This window comes from Engystomops pustulosus, chromosome 7 (assembly GCF_040894005.1).
Source record: "Engystomops pustulosus chromosome 7, aEngPut4.maternal, whole genome shotgun sequence".
NCBI classification, from domain to species: Eukaryota; Metazoa; Chordata; class Amphibia; order Anura; family Leptodactylidae; genus Engystomops; species Engystomops pustulosus.
This window is the reverse complement of record NC_092417.1, coordinates 24,876,128-24,897,000: the sequence shown is the minus strand read 5'-3', so window position 1 is coordinate 24,897,000 and position 20,873 is coordinate 24,876,128. Positions and strand designations below refer to the sequence as shown.

Here is a 20,873-nt window from a genome sequence, read left to right as displayed (position 1 = left end):
GAACCAAGTCTACTAGTGTGTCAGGTAAAGGGGGGTAAGAGGGAATCTGTTGACCAAATGAACATTTATTAAAAAACTTATGAGACACAGCCTGGCTTAAAGAAACCCTGATTTAAGTAAACAAGGTAAAAACTTTAGTATAATTATGGGAATTTTCTCATTGTTTTCATAAAAAAGGTTTGGTTGAGGCACATGAACCTAAACCCCAAAAACCACGATCAGTGCTGGTACCAATCACTGGCACTGTAGTAACCCATAAGGGCATTTAAATGCCGGTGGCATTTAAAGAGTTTACACCCTAAGTTGGCACTTATCGCATGTTTTACCAGTGGGGGTAAGTTCAAACGCCACACCCCAACTTCTGGCTGAAGAACATTGTGGTTTGGAATGCTCCTCCCTATTCATGAGACCCATGATTTCCTAATAGAGTTTGTTTATTTATGAGGTAGTTGTACGACAATAGTTTAAATGTACTAAAGTATTGTGAATAAAAAAATAATCTACTGCTCAACTTGGCACATTAGTTATTTCCCCATCAAATTTTTGTCGGAGACGTGAAGTCATTATTCCAGATGAAGCCTTAAGGCAATTGACCTCTTTATCAGTTTTTTGATTGCATTCATAACTTCTTTGTTTCTTAATGCATAAATGATAGGGTTCAGTGTTGGGGTAATAACTGTAAACAATATGGCAGCAATCCTGTCTTTTTCCAGTGAAGTTTCAGAAGAAGGTCCAAGGTAAGTGCACATTGCTGTCCCATAAAATAGGATGACAATAGTAAAATGTGAGGAACATGTTGAGAATATTTTGGACCTTCCTTTTGAAGATTTTATCTTGAGGATAGAAGTAATGATGAAAACGTAGGACAACATAGTAAGAGAAAAGGTGCCTGTACTTAGAAATCCACTCACTGTAGCCAGGGTGATCTCGTTCACACTGATATCTTTACATGCTAACTTTATTACTGGTTTCACGTCACAGAAAAAGTGTTTGATTCTTTGATTATTACAAAATGGCAGCTGGGATGTCATGACCGCATGAATTAAAGAAGTGCTGCAACCTGTTAGCCATGATACAAAAACCAGTTGAATACAGGTAGACCTCCTCATTATGTTTATATATTGTAGTGGGTGGCAGATAGCAACATATCGGTCATACCCCATGGAAGCCAAAAGAACACCCTCAGTACATCCCAAAGCATGGAAGAAATACATCTGAGTGATACACCCTTTGACAGTAATTGCGTTCATCATGAGCAACCCAGCCATCAATTTTGGAACTGTCACCGAAGAAAACAGAAAATCCAAAAAAGAAAGGTTTCCCAGAAGAAAATACATTGGAGACTGTAGAGTAGGATCTCTGACCACCAATGATACTATGGTGAGATTCCCACAAATGTCGAGAATGTAGAAAAAAAGTACAAAAACAAAGAGGAACTTCTGGAGCCAAGGCTGCCCGGTGATTCCTGTGAAGATGAACTCATCTAGTAATGTTTTATTAATTTCTTCCATCTTATTGCAAAATGTTATACGAGGTGAAGAAAAAGTAACATTAACAATATGTTAAAGATAAAATCTAAATCAAAATGTTAAAGGTGTAAATCTGCAACAGAAAAGCAACCGAACAATCAATCCCTACAACAAACATTATCATATGTACAACATTTAAAAATGCAATAATTATAAAATATCTTTATAAAAGTTTTATATGTATTGTTTGCTATTGATTCAGCCACAGAATTAAGACGTGGTATGTGGTACAAATACCTAAACCTTGGTAACCAGCCTTACCTAAACCCGTCCATTTTTGTCTTTGCTAACCTTATCAAAGCTGTTTTTTACCTCCTTTTCAATTTAAAGTACACAAGTTGCTATGGAAAATGGTCTCATATAAAGCGAAAAACTGCCCTATACAGTTGGAGGGGATGCCTTCAAAACTTTAAAACAAATGTATTAAATATATTAGGTGTTGATATTATGGTTAAGCACAAAGTGATAAATTGTAAATAGTTTTTAGATTGTTCTTAAAAAAGGAAGTTATAAGGAAGTTCTCACTTAAATTCTCAAGAAGAAGAGGCCAAAGATTGGGAGTCTACTGAATTCTGAAATAGATATTGTCCTGGACATTTGATGGCATCCAAACCCTAATCTTCTGAAAAATGAAGACAAAGGAAATCAAAATAAAAAATTAAGGAAATTTAAAAAAAGGAAGAACCAAAAATACTCAATATGGAATTCATATACCGGTAATGTAAAACATGCAGGGCACCTTTTCTTCTGTAGGTCAGATGATCTTTATGTCTTGGAGTTTCCCATGACTGCAATATATAGTGGGAGATTTATTCAGAAGGGAAATTACTAATGTTCATGTTATTTTACCTTTCATGGGGAAATTAGTGTCTGGGGATAAGACTATATTATAATTATAAATATAATGACTGCAATTCTATATTGGTTTATCCCAATTCCACTGTGTTGCTTATCTAACATTAACCAGATAAAAGAATTTTTTACAGTTATATGCAGCCAATCCCAACACTACAAGAAATAATCTACCCAAAGCTTTATCCATTTTTATTTAAACATTAAGAGAAAAAGATATCTGGACCGTACATCCACACATTACACAATCATCTATTGTTGTTCCACTACTTTCATAAATAAGAACTTAAAGGAAACCTACCACCACGGATCAATTAAGGTAGATCGGGTGGTAGGTGCCTCTATTGTACGCGGACAAGTGCTAAAATTACACTGTCAGTTGTGGGGTATCTGTATAACGCACATTGCCATACCTTATTGTGGCTCTAGTTTACAGCCAGATTTATGTGTGAAATCCACATGTTTTATACAGTGATTTTCGCTGAAATTACACTGTCAGTTGTAGGATATCTGTATAACCCACATTACCATACCTTATTGTGGCTCTAGTTTACAGCCATATTTACGTGTGAAATCCACATATTTTATGCAGTGATTTTCGCTGAAATTACACTGTCAGTTGTGGGGTATCTGTATAACTCACATTGCCATACCTTATTGTGGCTCTAGTTTACAGCCAGATTTATGTGTGAAATCCACATGTTTTATACAGTGATTTTCGCTGAAATTACACTGTCAGTTGTGGGGTATCTGTATAACGCACATTGCCATACCTTATTGTGGCTCTAGTTTACAGCCCTATGTAAGTGTGAAATCCACATAGTTTATACAGTGATTTTCGCTGAAATTACACTGTCAGTTGTGGGGTATCTGTATAACGCACATTGCAATACCTTTTGGGGGCTCTAGTTTACAGCCATATTTACGTTTCAAATCCACATAGTTTATACAGTAATTTTCGCTGAAATTACACAGTCAGTTGTGGGGTATCTGTATAACACACATTGCAATACCTTTTAGGGGCTCTATTTTACAGCCAGATTTACGTGTCAAATCCACGTAGTTTATAAACCACTATGTCAGAGAGAAAGGTAGCAGATGGAGCAGGCAGAAGTGGCAGCACAGTAAGCGGATGTCGCAGCAGGGGTGACTCTGTGAGGCCAGAACTGCCGTTGTCATCTATTGGCAGTGTGTTGATCAACAACCCAAAGGTTGTTGAATGGTTGACTAGGTCATCCAATTCCTCAAATATAACATCTGACAACCCCAGCCAAGAGTCCGTGGGTTCCCCTGATACAACAATTAGTTGGCATGGCCCAGGAACAGGTCAGCGGCCCTCACCTGTCCTCAACCAGGCTCTGTCATGTTCCTTTCCCGCAGCCCGAGAGCTACTAGGTGGTCTGGGCTCAGTGCCACTATTCAGCGAGGACGAAGTGTTTGAGGACAGTCAGCAGCTGCTTTGCAGTGAAGAGGTGGGGCAGACTTCCGCTGCTTCCTGCAGTAGGCAGGCTGTGCAAACTGACACCGGTGAGGAGAGTAGCAGTGACCGGGAAACGCAAATTGACGATGATGTAGCCGATCGCACTTGGGAGCCGGGTGTAGCAGGGGATTCATCATCGTCAGGCGAAGAGAGTGTTAGCTTGCGGAGCAGGCAGCAAGTCGCTACTGTGGCTGTGAGTCAGCAGGGTGGCAGCAGTGCGAGGACGGGAGCCAAACATCCGCAGGGTACAAAGCCAGATTCGCAGGCCCAAATGAGCAGTGGCACAGGGGCTCAGCGAGGCAGCGGCAGTAGTAGTTGCTCAGTGCAGAGTGTTGGCGGTAAAATTACCACCTTAGCGGTGTGTCAGTTTTTTGTTAAGACACCAGAGGAGCCGTGCATGGGTATATGTCGTATCTGTGGGCAGAAAGTGGAGCGTGGCCAGGGAGCTAACTTGGCACCACGGCCCTGCGCCAACACATGCAACATCACCATCCAATGGCTTTGGAGAAACGGGTGTCAGATGCGGTCCATCCTGCAGGTGCAGCAACAGCAGCAGCACCTGCTGTTTCAGCAAGTCAAGGCTCCAGCACCTCTGCCGAAGGGAGCTGTTTGTCTTTGACATCATCTCCCGGTCCAGATGCTCCTGCTCCTCGCTACACATGGCGCCAGCAGTCGTAGAGCAAGGCGATTACAAAAAGACAACTCTATGCATCAAGCCATCCTAAGGTGCAGAAGCTGACCGTGCTCTTGTCGAAGTTGTTGGTACTGCAGTCTCTCCCTTTCCAAGTCGTGGACTCTGCACCCTTCACAGAACGAATGGCTTGTCCCGAACCGAGGTGGAGAGTTCCAAGCCGCAATTTTTTTTCCAAAAAGGCTGTGCCAGCCCTTCACCAATATGTACAACAGAGGGTGGGCCAATCCTTGAGCTTATCAGTTTCTTCCAAGGTGCACAGCAACACGGACGTGTAGAGCTGTAATTATGGTCAGGGCCACTATATGTCCTTTACGGCCCACTGGGTGAATGTGCTTCCCCCCCAGCCACACCAACAACTTCCACAAGAGACGGTGCTTTTTCCTCCACGTTGTCAAACTGCTGCTCCTGCACCAGTGTCCGCCTCCACCTTCTCCACCACCACCTCAGCCTCCACAAGTGCTGCTCCATTATACCACATGTGCAGGGCACAGCGGGGTCACGCAGTTCTACACCTGGTTTGCCTGGGAGAACGAAGTCACACAGGGAAGGAACTGCTCCGCGTCATGCAAGAAGAAATCAATGTGTGGCTTTCTCCGCGACAACTAAGAATCGGAACCATGGTGACAGACAATGGGAGGAATCCACATAGTTTATACAGTGATTTTCGCTGAAATTACACAGTCAGTTGTGGGGTATCTGTATAACGCACATTGCAATACCTTTTAGGGGCTCTATTATACAGCCAGATTTACGTGTCAAATCCACGTAGTTTATAAACCACTATGTCAGAGAGAAAGGTAGCAGATGGAGCAGGCAGAAGTGGCAGCACAGTAAGCGGATGTCGCAGCAGGGGTGACTCTGTGAGGCCAGAACTGCCGTTGTCATCTATTGGCAGTGTGTTGATCAACAACCCAAAGGTTGTTGAATGGTTGACTAGGTCATCCAATTCCTCAAATATAACATCTGACAACCCCAGCCAAGAGTCCGTGGGTTCCCCTGATACAACAATTAGTTGGCATGGCCCAGGAACAGGTCAGCTGTCCTCAACCAGGCTCTGTCATGTTCCTTTCCCGCAGCCCGAGAGCTAGTAGGTGGTCTGGGCTCAGCGCCACTATTCAGCGAGGACGAAGTGTTTGAGGACAGTCAGCAGCTGCTGAACATGGTGTCCGTGCTGCAACGAGGAGGGATGGTCCATGCACCCTACATGGCGCATGTGTTCAATCTGGTAGTCAACAAGTTCCTGAAGTCTTACACCCATCTGCAAGACATTCTAAAAATGGCCAGGACACTGTGCACGCACTTTAGCCATTCTTACAAAACCAAGCACACCCGCCTCGAATTGCAGCGCCAGAATGGCCTACCCCAACATAGTCTGATATGCGATGTTTCCACCCGTTGGAATTCCAGCCTCCATATGTTAGACCGCCTGTATGAACAGAGAAAAGCCATTAATGATTTTTTGATGATGCAAGCGGACCGTAGTACTTCCCTGTGTAACTTTGATGTCATCCACTGGCAGCTCATGCGTGACACCTGCCGTTTGCTGTTTGCCTTTTGAAGAGGCCACATTATTTGTCAGTCGCCAGGATTGCGGGATGAATAACGTCATTGAACTGCTTCATGTCCTGGAACTCATACTGCAAAATCTGTCTGGTCAGGGCACTGGAGAAGTGGAGACTACATCTCATGGCCTCATGAGTCCGCTGGGGGCTGAACTGGAGGAGGAAGAGGAGGTGGAGGACATTGGAGCACAAGCAGAGTCTGCTGCAATTTGTGGTTTTTCTACTCAGGTGACAGGAGAGGAGGAGCAGGAGCATCCGGAGGAGGTAGAAGACGAGGCAGATGACCCAGAAGCACTATGGCAATATACTGTGGATATGGAGGCCGAGAGTCCCTCAGAGTCACTTGCGCAGATGGCCCGCAGCATGCTGCTTTGCTTAACTAGTGACAGCCGAATAGTTAACATCCGGCATAGGGACAAAATGGGTGACTTTTTTCCTGCTGCTGAGAGGAAGGAACAACTGGCATACTATAGAGAAATACTGAGCACACAGTTGGCCGCTGCCTATGTGCGCCATTGTCCATCCTCTGTCAGGTCTGACCGGGGGATTCCTGACAGTCATTGCTCACGTACTACTACCACGGCTGCTATGGGGAGCTGGGGGGTAGGAGCAGTAGCAGTTCCATCAACAGTCGCTTAAGTCTGGATTTCTTAATGAGCAATTTCCATCACCCGCCTAGTGAGGAGGGTAGCCGCCACCAGCAGCAGCAGGACATGAAGCAGACCCTGCACCAGGTGGTGGCCTACTTGAGCAGCACTTTACTACCTCAAGTAGAGGATCCCATGGACTACTGGGCAGCCAAACTTGATGCGTGGCCGCAACTTGCGGAGTTTGCAGTAGAGAAGCTGTCCTGCCCGGCCAGTAGTGTGGCATCAGAGCGGGTGTTCAGTGCGGGGGGGGGGGGGGCATCGTTACCCCCAGGAGAACCCGCTTGTCCACCCATAATGTGGAGAGACTGACCTTTGTCAAGATGAATCACGCTTGAATCGGCCAGGATTTCAACTCACCAATGCCTAATGCATCAGATTAGATCAGCCATGACGCCTCCTCCGAACGTTGAGAAATGAGTCGGGGTTCTAACTACCTGCATCAGCTACTATTCTGATGCTGCCACCCGCCTGATGCCACACATCTGCTGCTAGTTGCACCATCTGCCTCCTACCATCTTTACCAGGGACTGGAATTGTCCGCCACCTCCACACTATATCATGGTGCCACTCTGCAGGCTCCTGCTGCTTCTGATGCCACCTTCACACTATATCAATGTGCCACTCTGCGGGCTCCTGCTGCTTCTGATGCTACCAACACACTATATCATTGTGCCACTCTGTGGACTCCTCCTGCTGCTGCTGCTACTGATGCCACCTTCACACTATATCATTGTGCCACTCTGCGAGCTCCTGCTGCTGCTTTTGCGTCTGATGCCACCAACACACTATATCATTGTGCCACTCTGCCACTCTTGCTGCTTCTGATGCCACCTTCACACTATATCATTGTGCCACTCTGCGGACTCCTGCTGCTTCTGATGCCACCAACACACTATATCATTGTGCCACTCTGTGGGCTCCTCCTGTTGCTGCTCCTGATGCCACCTTCACACTATATCATTGTGCCACTCTGTGGGCTCCTGCTGCTGCTGCTTCTGATGCCACCTTCACACTATATCATTGTGCCACTCTGCGGGCTCCTGCTGCTGCTTCTGATGCCACCAACACACTATATCATTGTGCAACTCTGCCGCTCCTGCTGCTTCTGATGCCGCCTTCACACTATATCATTGTGCCACTCTGCGGGCTCCTGCTGCTTCTGATACCACCAACGCACTATATCATTGTGCCACTCTGCAGGCTCCTGCTGCTTCTGATGCCACCTTCACACTATATCATTGTGCCACTCTGCGGGCTCCTGCTGCTGCTTCTTCTGATGCCGCCTTCACACTATATCATTGTGCCACTCTGCGGGCTCCTGCTGCTGCTGACTCTGATGCTGCCTTCACACTATATCATTGTGCCACTCTGCGGGCTCCTGCTGCTGCTTCTGATGCCACCTTCACACTATATGATCGTGCCACTCTGCGGGCTCCTGCTGCTTCTGATGCCACCTACACACTATATCATTGTGCCACTCTGTGGCTTTCCCTGTTGCTGACACCATGTTGCTGACACCTGTGGACTCCTGCTGTTGCTTCTTCTGTCTCCACCTCCACACTCTTATCATTGTGCCACTTTGTGGCCTACCATGTTTCCGCCACCTCCATAATTTGTCATTGTGCCACTCTGCAGCCAACTCATGCTTCTGCCAACCGACCGCTGTCTCCCTGGAACACCCCTCCATCACTCTATGACGTTGCCACTATGTTTGGTTTTCCCCTTCATTTTCAAGGATGAAAAGCTTCAGGATTGATAGCCAAAAGCAGGAGTGGATACAGAACACAGAGAACAAGCAAGTATCCCATTTGCTGCTCATCTCTATTCTGGATCAACTCCTGTTCGCTTATTTGGGGAAGTTGGCCTATGTAAGTGCACATAAAAGTGAAGAGTGAAGCGATTCTAAGAGCCGCGGCTGTCATGTGCGTGTCATACTAAAACACAGCATTGTTTGAAGACCGAACGACGCTCCCTATGCATATTTAAGCATGGCACGATGTTCTACAACACCCTAAAGGCTCTATGCAGCCAGGAAATGCCTGTTTGTTAACGTGATTCGTTTTGATTAGAGATGAGCGAGCACTAAAATGCTCGGGTACTCGTTATTCGAGACGAACTTTTCCCGATGCTCGAGTGCTCGTCTCGAATAACGAGCCCCATTGAAGTCAATGGGAGACTCGAGCATTTTTCAAGGGGACCAAGGCTCTGCACAGGGAAGCTTGGCCAAACACCTGGGAACCTCAGAAAAGGATGGAAACACCACGGAAATGGACAGGAAACAGCAGGGGCAGCATGCATGGATGCCTCTGAGGCTGCTTAATCGCACCATTATGCCAAAATTATGGGCAACAGCATGGCCATGACAGAGTGACAGAATGAAGCTAGATAGCATCTAAAACATCCAATAATTGACCCTGACACTATAGGGGACGGCATGCAGAGGCAGCGGCAGCAGGCTAGAGAGTGTCATGGCGACATACCCTAAATGGACTCAGGCTTCAAACCAATGGGTGGCAGAGAGGAACCAAAGGAGGTGAGCAAGAAGCGCTCAAATAATATCGGTACATGATAAAAGTTTGCCAGTATATTTTGTGGATTACACAGCAGGGTGGCGACAAAGTTAACAAGTTTGATGTGGAAGCCATGAAAACAACCCAAAATTCTGCCTGACACAGCTCGTTTGATAAGGGGACCATGTATGGAGGCAGTGAACTAGTAGTAGATTAAAGGTGCTGCAGTTAAAACTATGTTAGTTGGATCTTGGCATGGAGCTGGCGCTCCGCTGCCAGGCGAGCTTTCGCCAATCCAAGCCCCTGTCTCTAGGCTACTCCCCAAACAGCACTTCTAAGAACCTTTTGTATAAGATCAAGTGTAGTAGCGTTCTTATAAGTTTGGGATATGGCGGGTGAGGGGAATGTAAACAGATGCGCAAGAAGCGCTGAAATAATATTGGTAAATGATAAAAGTTTGCCAGTATATTTTGTGGATAACACAGCTGGGTGGCGACAAAGTTAACAACTTTGATGTGGAATCCATGAAAACAACCCAAATTTCTGCCTGACACACCTCGTTTGATAAAGGGACGATGTATGGAGGCAGCTATATGGACGACTTTTGGAGGTAGCAATGGAGACAACGTGTGGAGGCTGCTATGGAGACAATTTAATTTGGATAGTGCCTGTATGTGGCAGTCCCAAAAAGTTTTCAAACCAGAGGAGCAGGTAGGTGGCCCTCCAGAAAAATGAAATAGATTGAGTGCCTGTATGTGGCAGTCCCAAAAAGTTTTCAAACCAGAGGAGCAGGTAGGTGACCCTCCAGAAAAATGGAATAGATTGAGTGCCTGTATGTGGCAGTCCAAAAAAGTTTTCAAACCAGAGGAGCAGGTAGGTGGCCCTCCAGAAAAATGGAATAGATTGAAAGCCTGTATGTGGCACTCCCAAAAATTGTTTAAAACAGAGGACCGGGTCGGTGGCCCTCCAGAAAAATTAAATGCATAAAGTACTATAGCTAGAGCCAGTGGGCCCTGTCAAAAAATAGCCAGTTTCCTCTGCTTTACTGTACAAAGAGGAGGAGAAGGAGGAAAATGAGGAGGAGGAGGAGTGGATAAATTATTCAGGTTGAGCTTCCTTCACCTGGTGGAGATTGGAAATTATGAGAAATCCAGGCTTTATTCATCTTAATAAGCGTCAGCCTGTCAGCGCTGTCAGTCGACACTCGTGTACGCTTATTGGTGATGATGCCACCAGCTGCACTGAAAACCCGCTCGGACAAGACGCTAGCGGCAGGGCAGGCAAGAACCTCCAAGGCGTACAGCGCCAGTTCGTGCCACATGTCCAGCTTTGAAACCCAGTAGTTGTAGGGAGCTGTGTGATCATTTAGGACGATGGTATGGTCAGCTACGTACTCCCTCACCATCTTTCTGTAAAGATCAGCCCTACTCTGCCGAGACTGGGGACAGGTGACAGTGTCTTGCTGGGGTGACATAAAGCTGGCAAAAGCCTTGTAAAGCGTACCCTTGCCAGTGCTGGACAAGGTGCCTGCTCGCCTACTCTCCCTCGCTACTTGTCCCGCAGAACTACGCACTCTGCCGCTAGCGCTGTCAGAAGGGAAATACTGTTTCAGCTTGTGCACCAGGGCCTGCTGGTATTCATGCATTCTCACACTCCTTTCCTCTCCAGGGATGAGAGTGGAAAGATTTTGCTTGTACCGTGGGTCCAGGAGAGTGAACACCCAGTAATCGGTGCTGGAATAAATTCTTTGAACGCGAGGGTCACGGGATAGGCAGCCTAGCATGAAATCTGCCATATGCGCCAGAGTACCAACGCGTAAGAATTCACTCCCCTCACTGGCCTGACTGTCCATTTCCTCCTCCTCCAACTCCTCCAACTCCTCTTCTTCTGCCCATACACGCTGAACAGTGAAGGACTCAACAATGGTCCCCTCTTGTGTCTCGCCAACATTCTCCTCCTCTTCCTCCTCATCCTCCTCCACCTCCACCTCCTCCGATATGCGCTGAGAAACAGACCTAAGGGTGCTTTGGCTATCAACAAGGGAATCTTCTTCCCCCGTCTCTTGTGACGAGCGCAAAGCTTCCGACTTCATGCTGATCAGAGAGTTTTTCAACAGACCAAGCAGCGGGATGGTGAGGCTGATGATGGCGGCATCGCCACTGACCATCTGTGTTGACTCCTCAAAGTTACTCAGCACCTGACAGATATCAGACATCCACGTCCACTCCTCATTGTAGACTTGAGGAAGCTGACTGACCTGACTACCAGTTCTGGTGGAAGTTGACATCTGGCAGTCTACAATCGCGCGGCGCTGCTGGTAAACTCTGGATAACATGGTCAGTGTTGAATTCCACCTCGTGGGCACGTCGCACAACAGTCGGTGAGCGGGCAGTTGGAGGCGGCGCTGCGCTGCCCTGAGAGTGGCAGCATCTGTGCTGGACTTCCTGAAATGCGCACAGATGCGGCGCACCTTCGTGAGTAAATCTGACAGATTGGGGTATGTCTTGAGGAAACGCTGAACTATCAGATTTAACACATGGGCCAGGCATGGCACATGTGTCAGTCTGCCGAGTTGCAGAGCCGCCACCAGGTTACGGCCGTTGTCACACACAACCATGCCTGGCTTCAGGTTCAGCGGTGCCAGCCACAGATCAGTCTGCGCCGTGATGCCCTGTAATAGCTCTTGGGCGGTGTGCCTTTTATCGCCTAGGCTCAGCAGTTTGAGCACCGCCTGCTGTCGCTTAGCGACGGCACTGCTGCTGTGCCTAGAGCTACCGACTGATGGCGCCATGCCCACGGATGGTAGTTCGGAGGAGGAGGTGGAGGAGGGGTGTGAGGAGGAGGAGGCATAGTAGGCCTGAAACACCTGGACCGAGGTAGGCCCCGCAATCCTCGGCGTCGGCAGTATATGACCAGCCGCAGGGTCAGACTCGGTCCCAGCCTCCACTAAGTTAACCCAATGTGCCGTCAGCGATATATAGTGCACGGATGATGTTGTCTGACACGTGCTGGTGCAGGGCTGGGACGGCACATCGGGAAAAGTAGTGGCCGCTGGGGACCGAATACCGAGGGGCGGCCGCCGCCATGAGGTTGCGAAAGGCCTCGGTCTCTACTAGCCTATAGGGCAGCATCTCCAGGCTAAGCAATCTGGAGATGTGGACATTAAGGGCTTGGGCGTGCGGGTGGGTTGCACTATATTTGCGTTTCCGCTCCAGCGTCTGGGGTATGGAGAGCTGAACGCTGGTGGATGCTGTGGAGGATCGTGGAGGCGACGATGGGGTTTTTGTGGCAGGGTCCTGGGCAGGGGGCTGACTATCAGCTGACACAGGGGAAGGAGCAGTGGTGTGCACGGCCGGAGGTGAACGGGCTTGTTGCCACTGAGTGGGGTGTTTAGCATTCATATGCCTGCGCATACTGGTGGTAGTTAAGCTAGTAGTGGTGGAACCCCTGCTGATCCAGGTTTGGCAAATGTTGCACACCACAGTCCGTCGGTCATCCGGTGTTTCCTTAAAGAACCTCCAGACTTCTGAAAATCTAGCCCTCGCCGCAAGAGCCCTCGCCACGGGAGCTTCACTACGTGACACATTTGGCGCTGATGCACCTGCTCTGGCCCTGCCTCTCCGTCTGGCCCCACCACTGCCTCTTCCAACCTGTTTTGCTATAGGACTCTCCTCCGTCTCAGAAGCACTGTGTTCACCCGGCCTCTCAACCCAGCTTGGGTCTGTCACCTCATCATCCTCCGATCCCTCAGTCTGCTCCCCCCTCGGACTTCCTGCCCTGACAACAACTTCACCACTGTCTGACAACCGTGTCTCCTCATCGTCGGACACCTCTTTACACACTTCTTCCACTACGTCAAGAAGGTCATCATCACCCACAGACTGTGACTGGTGGAAAACCTGGGCATCGGAAAATTGCTCAGCAGCAACCGGACAAGTGGTTTGTGAGTGTGGGAAGGGTCCAGAAAACAGTTCCTCAGAGTATGCCGGTTCAAATGCCAAATTTTCCTGGGAGGGGGCAGACTGGGGGGGAGGAGGCTGAGGTGCAGGAGCTGGAGGAGTGGCGATTTCGGTGACATGGGTGGACTGCGTGGAAGACTGACTGGTGGACAAATTGCTCGAAGCATTGTCGGCAATCCACGACATCACCTGTTCGCACTGTTCTGGCCTCAACAGTGCTCTACCACGAGTCCCAGTAACTTCAGACATGAACCTAGGGAGTGTAGCTCTGCGGCGTTCCCCTGCTCCCTCATAAGCAGGTGGTGTCTCACCCCGGCCAGGACCACGGCCTCTGACCCCTGCAGTAGTTGGACGCCCACGTCCCCGCCCTCGTCCTCTACCCCTAGCCCTCGGGTTAAACATTTTTAAAAAGAGAGTTATAACTTTAATTTTTTTTAACTTTTTTTTGTGTTTTTTTTTTTTTTTTTTTTTGTGTTTTTGAGTTTTTAAAACCAAACGATGCTATCCTATTGCTATGGCTATTTTCTAGCCAAGTATGAAAGCACACTACTATGCCAGATGAGATGACGCTGAGTTATTAAAAAAATAAACGTAAAATAAAAAAGGAAATGGCAGACTGTGCCTAATTGAAATCCAACCCCTAATAAATTTTCCCACTTCGGTCTTTGCGATGGATATGTGCGTCACTAAGCGCAAAACACAGTGGTCGCAAGTCTCACTACAAATTGCTCACAATTTGCTAGTAGATGCACTGCAGCAAGTACAGCCACCAGCAGATCAACCAGAAATCAAATATATATAACGCTACTGTAGGCGTAAGTAAGCCGTTTGGATTCTCCTATGGCTATTTTCTAGCCAAGTATGAAAGCACACTACTATGCCAGATGAGATGACGCTGAGTTATTAAACAAAATAAACGTAAAATAAAAAAGGAAATGGCAGACTGTGCCTAATTGAAATCCAACCCCTAATAAATTTTCCCACTTCGGTCTTTGCAATGGATATGTGCGTCACTAAGCGCAAAACACAGCGGTCGCAAGTCTCACTACAAATTGCTCACAATTTGCTAGTAGATGCACTGCAGCAAGTACAGCCACCAGCAGATCAACCAGAAATCAAATATATATAACGCTACTGTAGGCGTAAGTAAGCCGTTTGGATTCTCCTATGGCTATTTTCTAGCCAAGTATGAAAGCACACTACTATGCCAGATGAGATGACGCTGAGTTATTAAACAAAATAAACGTAAAATAAAAAAGGAAATGGCAGACTGTGCCTAATTGAAATCCAACCCCTAATAAATTTTCCCACTTCGGTCTTTGCGATGGATATGTGCGTCACTAAGCGCAAAACACAGCGGTCGCAAGTCTCACTACAAATTGCTCACAATTTGCTAGTATATGCACTGCAGCAAGTACAGCCACCAGCAGATCAACCAGAAATCAAATATATATAACGCTACTGTAGGCGTAAGTAAGCCGTTTGGATTCTCCTATGGCTATTTTCTAGCCAAGTATGAAAGCACACTACTATGCAAGATGAGATGACACTGAGTTATTAAAAAATTAAACGTAAAATAAAAAGTAAATGGCAGACTGTGCCTAATTGAAATCAAACACCTAATAAATTTTCCCACTTTGGTGTTTGAGGTGGATATGTGTGTCACTAAGAGCTAAACACAACGGTAGCAAGTCCCCCTGCAAATTCCTCACAATATGGTACTAGCTGCAAATAAAAAAAAAAAAGTATAACGTTATTGTAGCCCTAAGAAGGGCTGTTGGGTTCTTGGAGAATCACTCCTGCCTAACAGTAAGCTAATAGAACACCCTAACGCTTTCCCTGACCAGCAGCAGCTCTCTCCCTAGCGGCATCCAGACACAGAATGATCCGAGCAGCGCGGGCAGCGGCTAGTCTATCCCAGGGTCACCTGATCTGGCCAGCCAACCACTGCTATCGACGTGTAAGGGTACCACGTCATGCTGGGTGGAGTGCAGAGTCTCCTGGCTTGTGATTGGCTCTGTTTCTGGCCGCCAAAAAGCAAAACGTCGGGAGCTGCCATTTTCTCGAGCGGGCGAAGTATTCGTCCGAGCAACGAGCAGTTTCGAGTACGCTAATGCTCGACCGAGCATCAAGCTCGGACGAGCATGTTCGCTCATCTCTAGTTTTGATTCGATTCGGGTCGAATCTAATTTTTTCAAAAAATTCGGCGAATCGGGACGAAACTAATTTTAACAAATTCGCCCATCTCTAGTCATGGCCATTGAGGACTGGGAACATACTTCTAATCTATAAGCTCTACAACAATTTTTTGGGATTTTTGAACGTTTGTACATGTGTACTAGCAAAGCCATTGACAGATCTTGCTGGGAAAGAAGCTGATTTAACAAATAGGTTGAGTTGGCATTCATACAACAAAAGAAGAGCTTTATGAAGGTGTCTTTATTTTAACTGAATTGAATCGACCTTTCGTGTTAGGGGTTGAAGCCTCAGAGGTTGGAGTGGGAGCCATTTTGTGCCAAGGTCCTGACTCTCTTACCAACCTTTACCCTGTAGTCTTCTTCTTAAGGTAGTTCTCCACAGAGAGCAATTATGATGTGGGCAACCATGAACTTCTGGCAATTAAGTGGGAATTTAAGGAATTGAGGCATTTCCTAGAAGGTGCCAAACACCGAATTACATTTGATTACTGACCATAAGAGTTTACTGTATCTGGAAAAGTGATTATCTCCCATTCAGGTGCACTGTGCATTGTTTTTTGCTTGTTTTGATGTTCTTATCACATGCCATTCTGGTACTATAAGTTCCACTGAGATCCAGTCCCCCAGTGTTGTTATTGCTATCATTGATCAGAATTTGGCCACCCATCCATCGCTAGTACTCAGACTTTAGCTCCTGAAAATGTTGGAAGGTTATTTGTTCCCCCTAATCTTCATCTTTGGTCACTTGAAGAAATGCATTGCTCTGTGTTAGCACAGCAACCGGGCATTGCTAAAACCTACAGAAGAACGATATTCAGTTTACCCTTACTCGCAAAGAGAATGGAAAAAAACGGCGCAAGGAGGATACAGGTTAAAAAGATCCAAAAAAATAACCAGTAAAATGTTAGTACAAAATTGATTAATCCTCCGCCTCTACGTTCATCCACTCCACATTTAGGAAAAAAATAATAAAAAATAATATAAAATAAAACAAACACGCTCAGTATACCGCCAAACACGGGCGGTATACTGAGCGTGTTTGTTTTATCCATAAGGCCTTTTTAATCTTTACTCTTGTGAGTATTACTATTAAAAACATTTTTTAACGACCAAAAAGTACTGCACCATCGTTCTTTTCCTTTCTCTTCCTAAATCAAATAGTAATTAGAAGAAGGAACAAAGAAAGTGGAACGAGTAGTGGAGGAACAAGTTCCCGGGTGGGAACAATTAGGAGTAGCACAGAAGCTACGAGCTACCCTGAGAATCCCCAAGAGGGACGCCGTGCTAAGCTACCGTATCCTGTATGAGGATTTTTCATGCCCTGGGCATGCAACGCTGAGGACATTGGGTATGGACTAAGGACTGTCCCCGTGAGTACCAAAAATCTCTGGTTGAGAAGGTACTGCATTATTTTTTTCCTAAATGTGGAGTGGATGAACGTAGAGGCGGAGGATTGATCAATTTTGTATTGCTAAAACCTAAACCACCAGATCCTGTTGCAATCCAGGGTGAATTAGAATTTGAAGGTGAGAAAATGTTTGATTCTTGCCGGGTTCAGGAAGCTGTTCAATACTGAAAGAGATATGACCCTGACGAATTTACATTGGTCTCTGGGAAAGATTTTCATTCCCTTTGTTTCTTCAAGCTATATCAGCGTTAGAATCCTTCCAAATATGATGGCACTATTGAGGGCCCAGTGGACCCTCGTAAGAGGGTGGGTACTGTTACATCCATGTCTTGTTATTCTGCAATTTGGCGCTGAATTTTATTTGGTGCTTTTCAATTGGCAGTCTGAATAGCACTTTATTTGCTGGACTACTGACTATCTGCAACTTTTTCTCTGGACCATCAAGGGTTACGTCTGACACACCTTCATCAGAGGCCTGCCTCTCTCACCTAGAGCAATCTAGTTTAGACCTCTCGTACACCATCTTCCCTAGGTTCCAGCTTCTTGTCAATCCTTTTTGCTGTTTCTTGTTATTCTGTTTATTTTTATATTGGCTATGTCCAAGACTATTCTCCTGTCTATTCGATCCTGCTATCCTGCTATCTCATTGTAACTTGGATAGTTTAACTGTCTTTAATGTTATTTGTTTTTTGCCTTGTTACTTGTTTACATCTTGATACAGAAAGGAAACAACGGCCAGTTATTTGCCGCTGTTTAGGGTGGACCCAATAAGAAGGTAGAGACTCAGAATTAGGGCTCACTGTCCTTGTCTATGTCCTGCCCTTAGAAATACATATTAATAATGTGATTTTTCCATGACAATGTCCTACAAACTAAAAAATTCCCATGACATAGAGCTTTCTCAACTGCCATAGGTTGGAATTGTATGAATGTTTTACCTACAGTATGTTATAACCAATGTTCATCTGGGATCATGGGCACCAGAATGTCTAGTCTTAGACATTATGGTGCCCATTATGGAATAGGATAGCCTTGGCTCCCTATCCAAATGTAACAACCAATGTACTGCTTAATTTCGAATAAGGAAAAACTTAAATATCTAAATCACTAGAATGCATAGAGAAAGAAAATTCTTAGACAAATGTTTGATATGGCACTTTGCAGATTTCCTTCTTCATTTTGTGATTGGTTTTAAGACATTATTTTGGAAAAAAAAATTGAATATATTTGACCTTTTTATGAGTTTTCTTACAGAATTCATAACTTCTTTGTTTCTTAAGGTATAAATAAGAGGGTTCATTGCCGGGGTAATAATTGTAAACAATAAGGCAGCAATCCTGTCTTTTTCCAGGGAGGCTTCAGTAAAAGGTCCAAGGTAAGTGCACATTGCTGTTCCATAAAACAAGATGACAATGGTTAAGTGTGAGGAACATGTTGAGAATATTTTGGACCCACTCTTGGAAGATCTTAGCTTTAGGATATGAGTAATGATGTAAACATAAGACAACACAGTGAGTGAAAATGTGCCTATGCTTAGAAAGCCACTGACTAGAGTCATGGTGACCTGGTTCACGTGGATATCTTTACATGCCAGCTTTATGAGTGGCTTTGTATCACAGAAAAAATGTTTGATCCTTTTCATGTTACAAAACGGCAGCTGTGCTGTCATGATAGCATTAACCAATGAAGTAGTAGAGCCTGTAAACCATGAGACAAAAACTAGTAGGATACAGGTAGACCTCCCCATTTTGCTTATGTATCGTAGTGGGTGGCAGATAGCCACATATCGGTCATACCCCATAACAGCCAGGAGGACACCTTCTGTACAACCTAAAGTTTGGAAAAAATACATTTGAGTGATACAATTCTTGACAGTAATGGCATTGTCCCCAAGTAATCCAGCTATCATTTTTGGTACTGTGACTGAAGAAATTAGCATATCCACAAAGGAAAGGTTGCCAAGGAGAAAATACATTGGAGACTGTAAAGTAGGATCTCTGATCACCAAGGAAACAATGGTGAGATTACCACAAAGGTCAAAAAGGTAGAAAAAAAGTACAAAGGTGAAGAGAAGTTTCTGGATTGACGGCTGGTCGGTGATTCCCATAAGGATCAGTTTACTTAGCAATGTTTTATTAAATCCTTCCATCTACTCACAAATGGTTAAACTAAATATACTGCGGAGGAATAACATTTGCATAACATTTGAGTAATACATTCCTTACTATTAGAAAAAAAAAGAGTCTACGTTTAAAAACTAAACAGCAAAAGACAGAAATGTTCATCTTTACAGGGTATGCTTGGCATTGCTGTGAATTCTAAATTATTCCAATGTGACTAAGTTGCAGTTAAAGACACAACCCACAAATGAAAACATAAATAAAACAATATAAAGTTCTGTGCAACCCTATTAAAGATATAACAATATATTTCATAAGCTGCTGTCCTCTTAGACCAGACACTTGAGTGAAAACTTTTCTTTAAGATGACATTGTATGCAATATTAAAGGTAAGAATATCCATGTTGGGTATTAAAGTCCAAAACATAAGCAACTCTCCATTATAAAAATAAAGAGGGCATTTTATTCACCCAACAAAAAATTGCGTGGTGCTGCACCTTCTCTCTTATGAGCTGTCCTTAACGGTCCTAGATGGATCCAGCAAACATCCACTATTCAATAATCCAGTAGAAGAAACTCTTTTGTGACCGGAGCTCAAAAACGAAAAAGACGATCCATGCAGGTTTCCTCCTTATTTGTGCACCAAACACAAGGGATCACTATCAGGGATAAGTCACCATTCAGACCAGAAACCGTCAATATTTTCACTCCTGTCCTAGTCTCCTCCACTGCATATAAGAGACATATCCAGACATAGTGTAGACAGTTTCAAACTTTTAAAACTTTTATTTCCAGTTCTACTCACATATGTAGATAAAAAATGCGCATATCACAAATAACTCCACGAGGACGCCAATCCTTGCCCGACCCAGGGTTTCGCCTCTGTGCTTCTTCTGGGGCCCCTGGGTCGGGCAAGGATTGGCGTACTCGTGGAGTTATTTGTGATATGCGCATTTTTTATCTACATATGTGAGTAGAACTGGAAATAAAAGTTTGAAAAGTTTGAAACTGTCTACACTATGTCTGGATATGTCTCTTATATGCAGTGAGTGGAGGAGACTAGGACAGGAGTGAAAATATTGACGGTTTCTGGTCTGAATGGTGACTTATCCCTGAAAGTGATCCCTTGTGTTTGGTGCACAAATAAGGAGGAAACCTGCATGGATCGTCTTTTTCGTTTTTGAGCTCCGGTCACAAAAGAGTTTCTTCTACTGGATTATTTTATTCACCCGTATGTTTCAGAATTGTTGTGCAGTTGAAGACCCCATTCGTATCTAGGGGTCGTTCGTAACAGACAGGGACTGCCTGTATAGGATTTACCTATTATTTTTTAAGAAACAATGCTGTAAATGAAGGGAGGCTGCTGAACTTTTATTTAAGAGTAGTTTCTGCATTTTCCCCCTTTTCTGAAAAGGGGTTGTCCCATTTCAGCAAATTATTGTTATTGTTTTTATGATAAAAAGTTATGCAAGTTTCCAATATACTTTCTGTATCAATTCCACATGTTTTTCTAGATCTCTGCTTGCTGCCATCATATTGAAAGCTTCTATGTTTTCTACCAGTGACAGAAATCTGACCATGGTCACACAGGTACGCAGCTCATTATATCATAGAGAGTAATCAGAACCTGTGTGACCATGGTCAGATTTCTGTCCATTGGTAGTAAACATAGCAGCTTTCCATTTAAGTTAACCCAAGTATAAGCCAAGGTACCTAATTTTACAACAAATAACTGTGAAAACTAATTGACTCGAGTATAAGCCTAGGAGGGAAAATGCAAGGTTAGCAGCCTCCATTCATTTTCAGCATTGTTACCCTCAAAATAATAAACTTATATACTTACGCTCCAGTGTTCCCTACAGCTTCTCTTTTCCTTGCCACTCCTCCTCCTGTTTGCCATTCCTCTTGGCT

At 45.1% G+C, this 20,873-nt stretch overlaps 1 protein-coding gene across 1 annotated transcript; it reads right to left on the bottom strand.

Annotated features, from left to right (window-relative positions):
* Positions 1-563: 563 nt before the first annotated feature.
* Positions 564-1,511, bottom strand: LOC140070092 (olfactory receptor 12D1-like). The gene has a single exon (XM_072116425.1). The coding sequence runs from the start codon at positions 1,509-1,511 to the stop codon at positions 564-566; it is 948 nt and encodes a 315-aa protein (XP_071972526.1).
* Between the last annotated feature and the right edge of the window lie 19,362 nt (positions 1,512-20,873).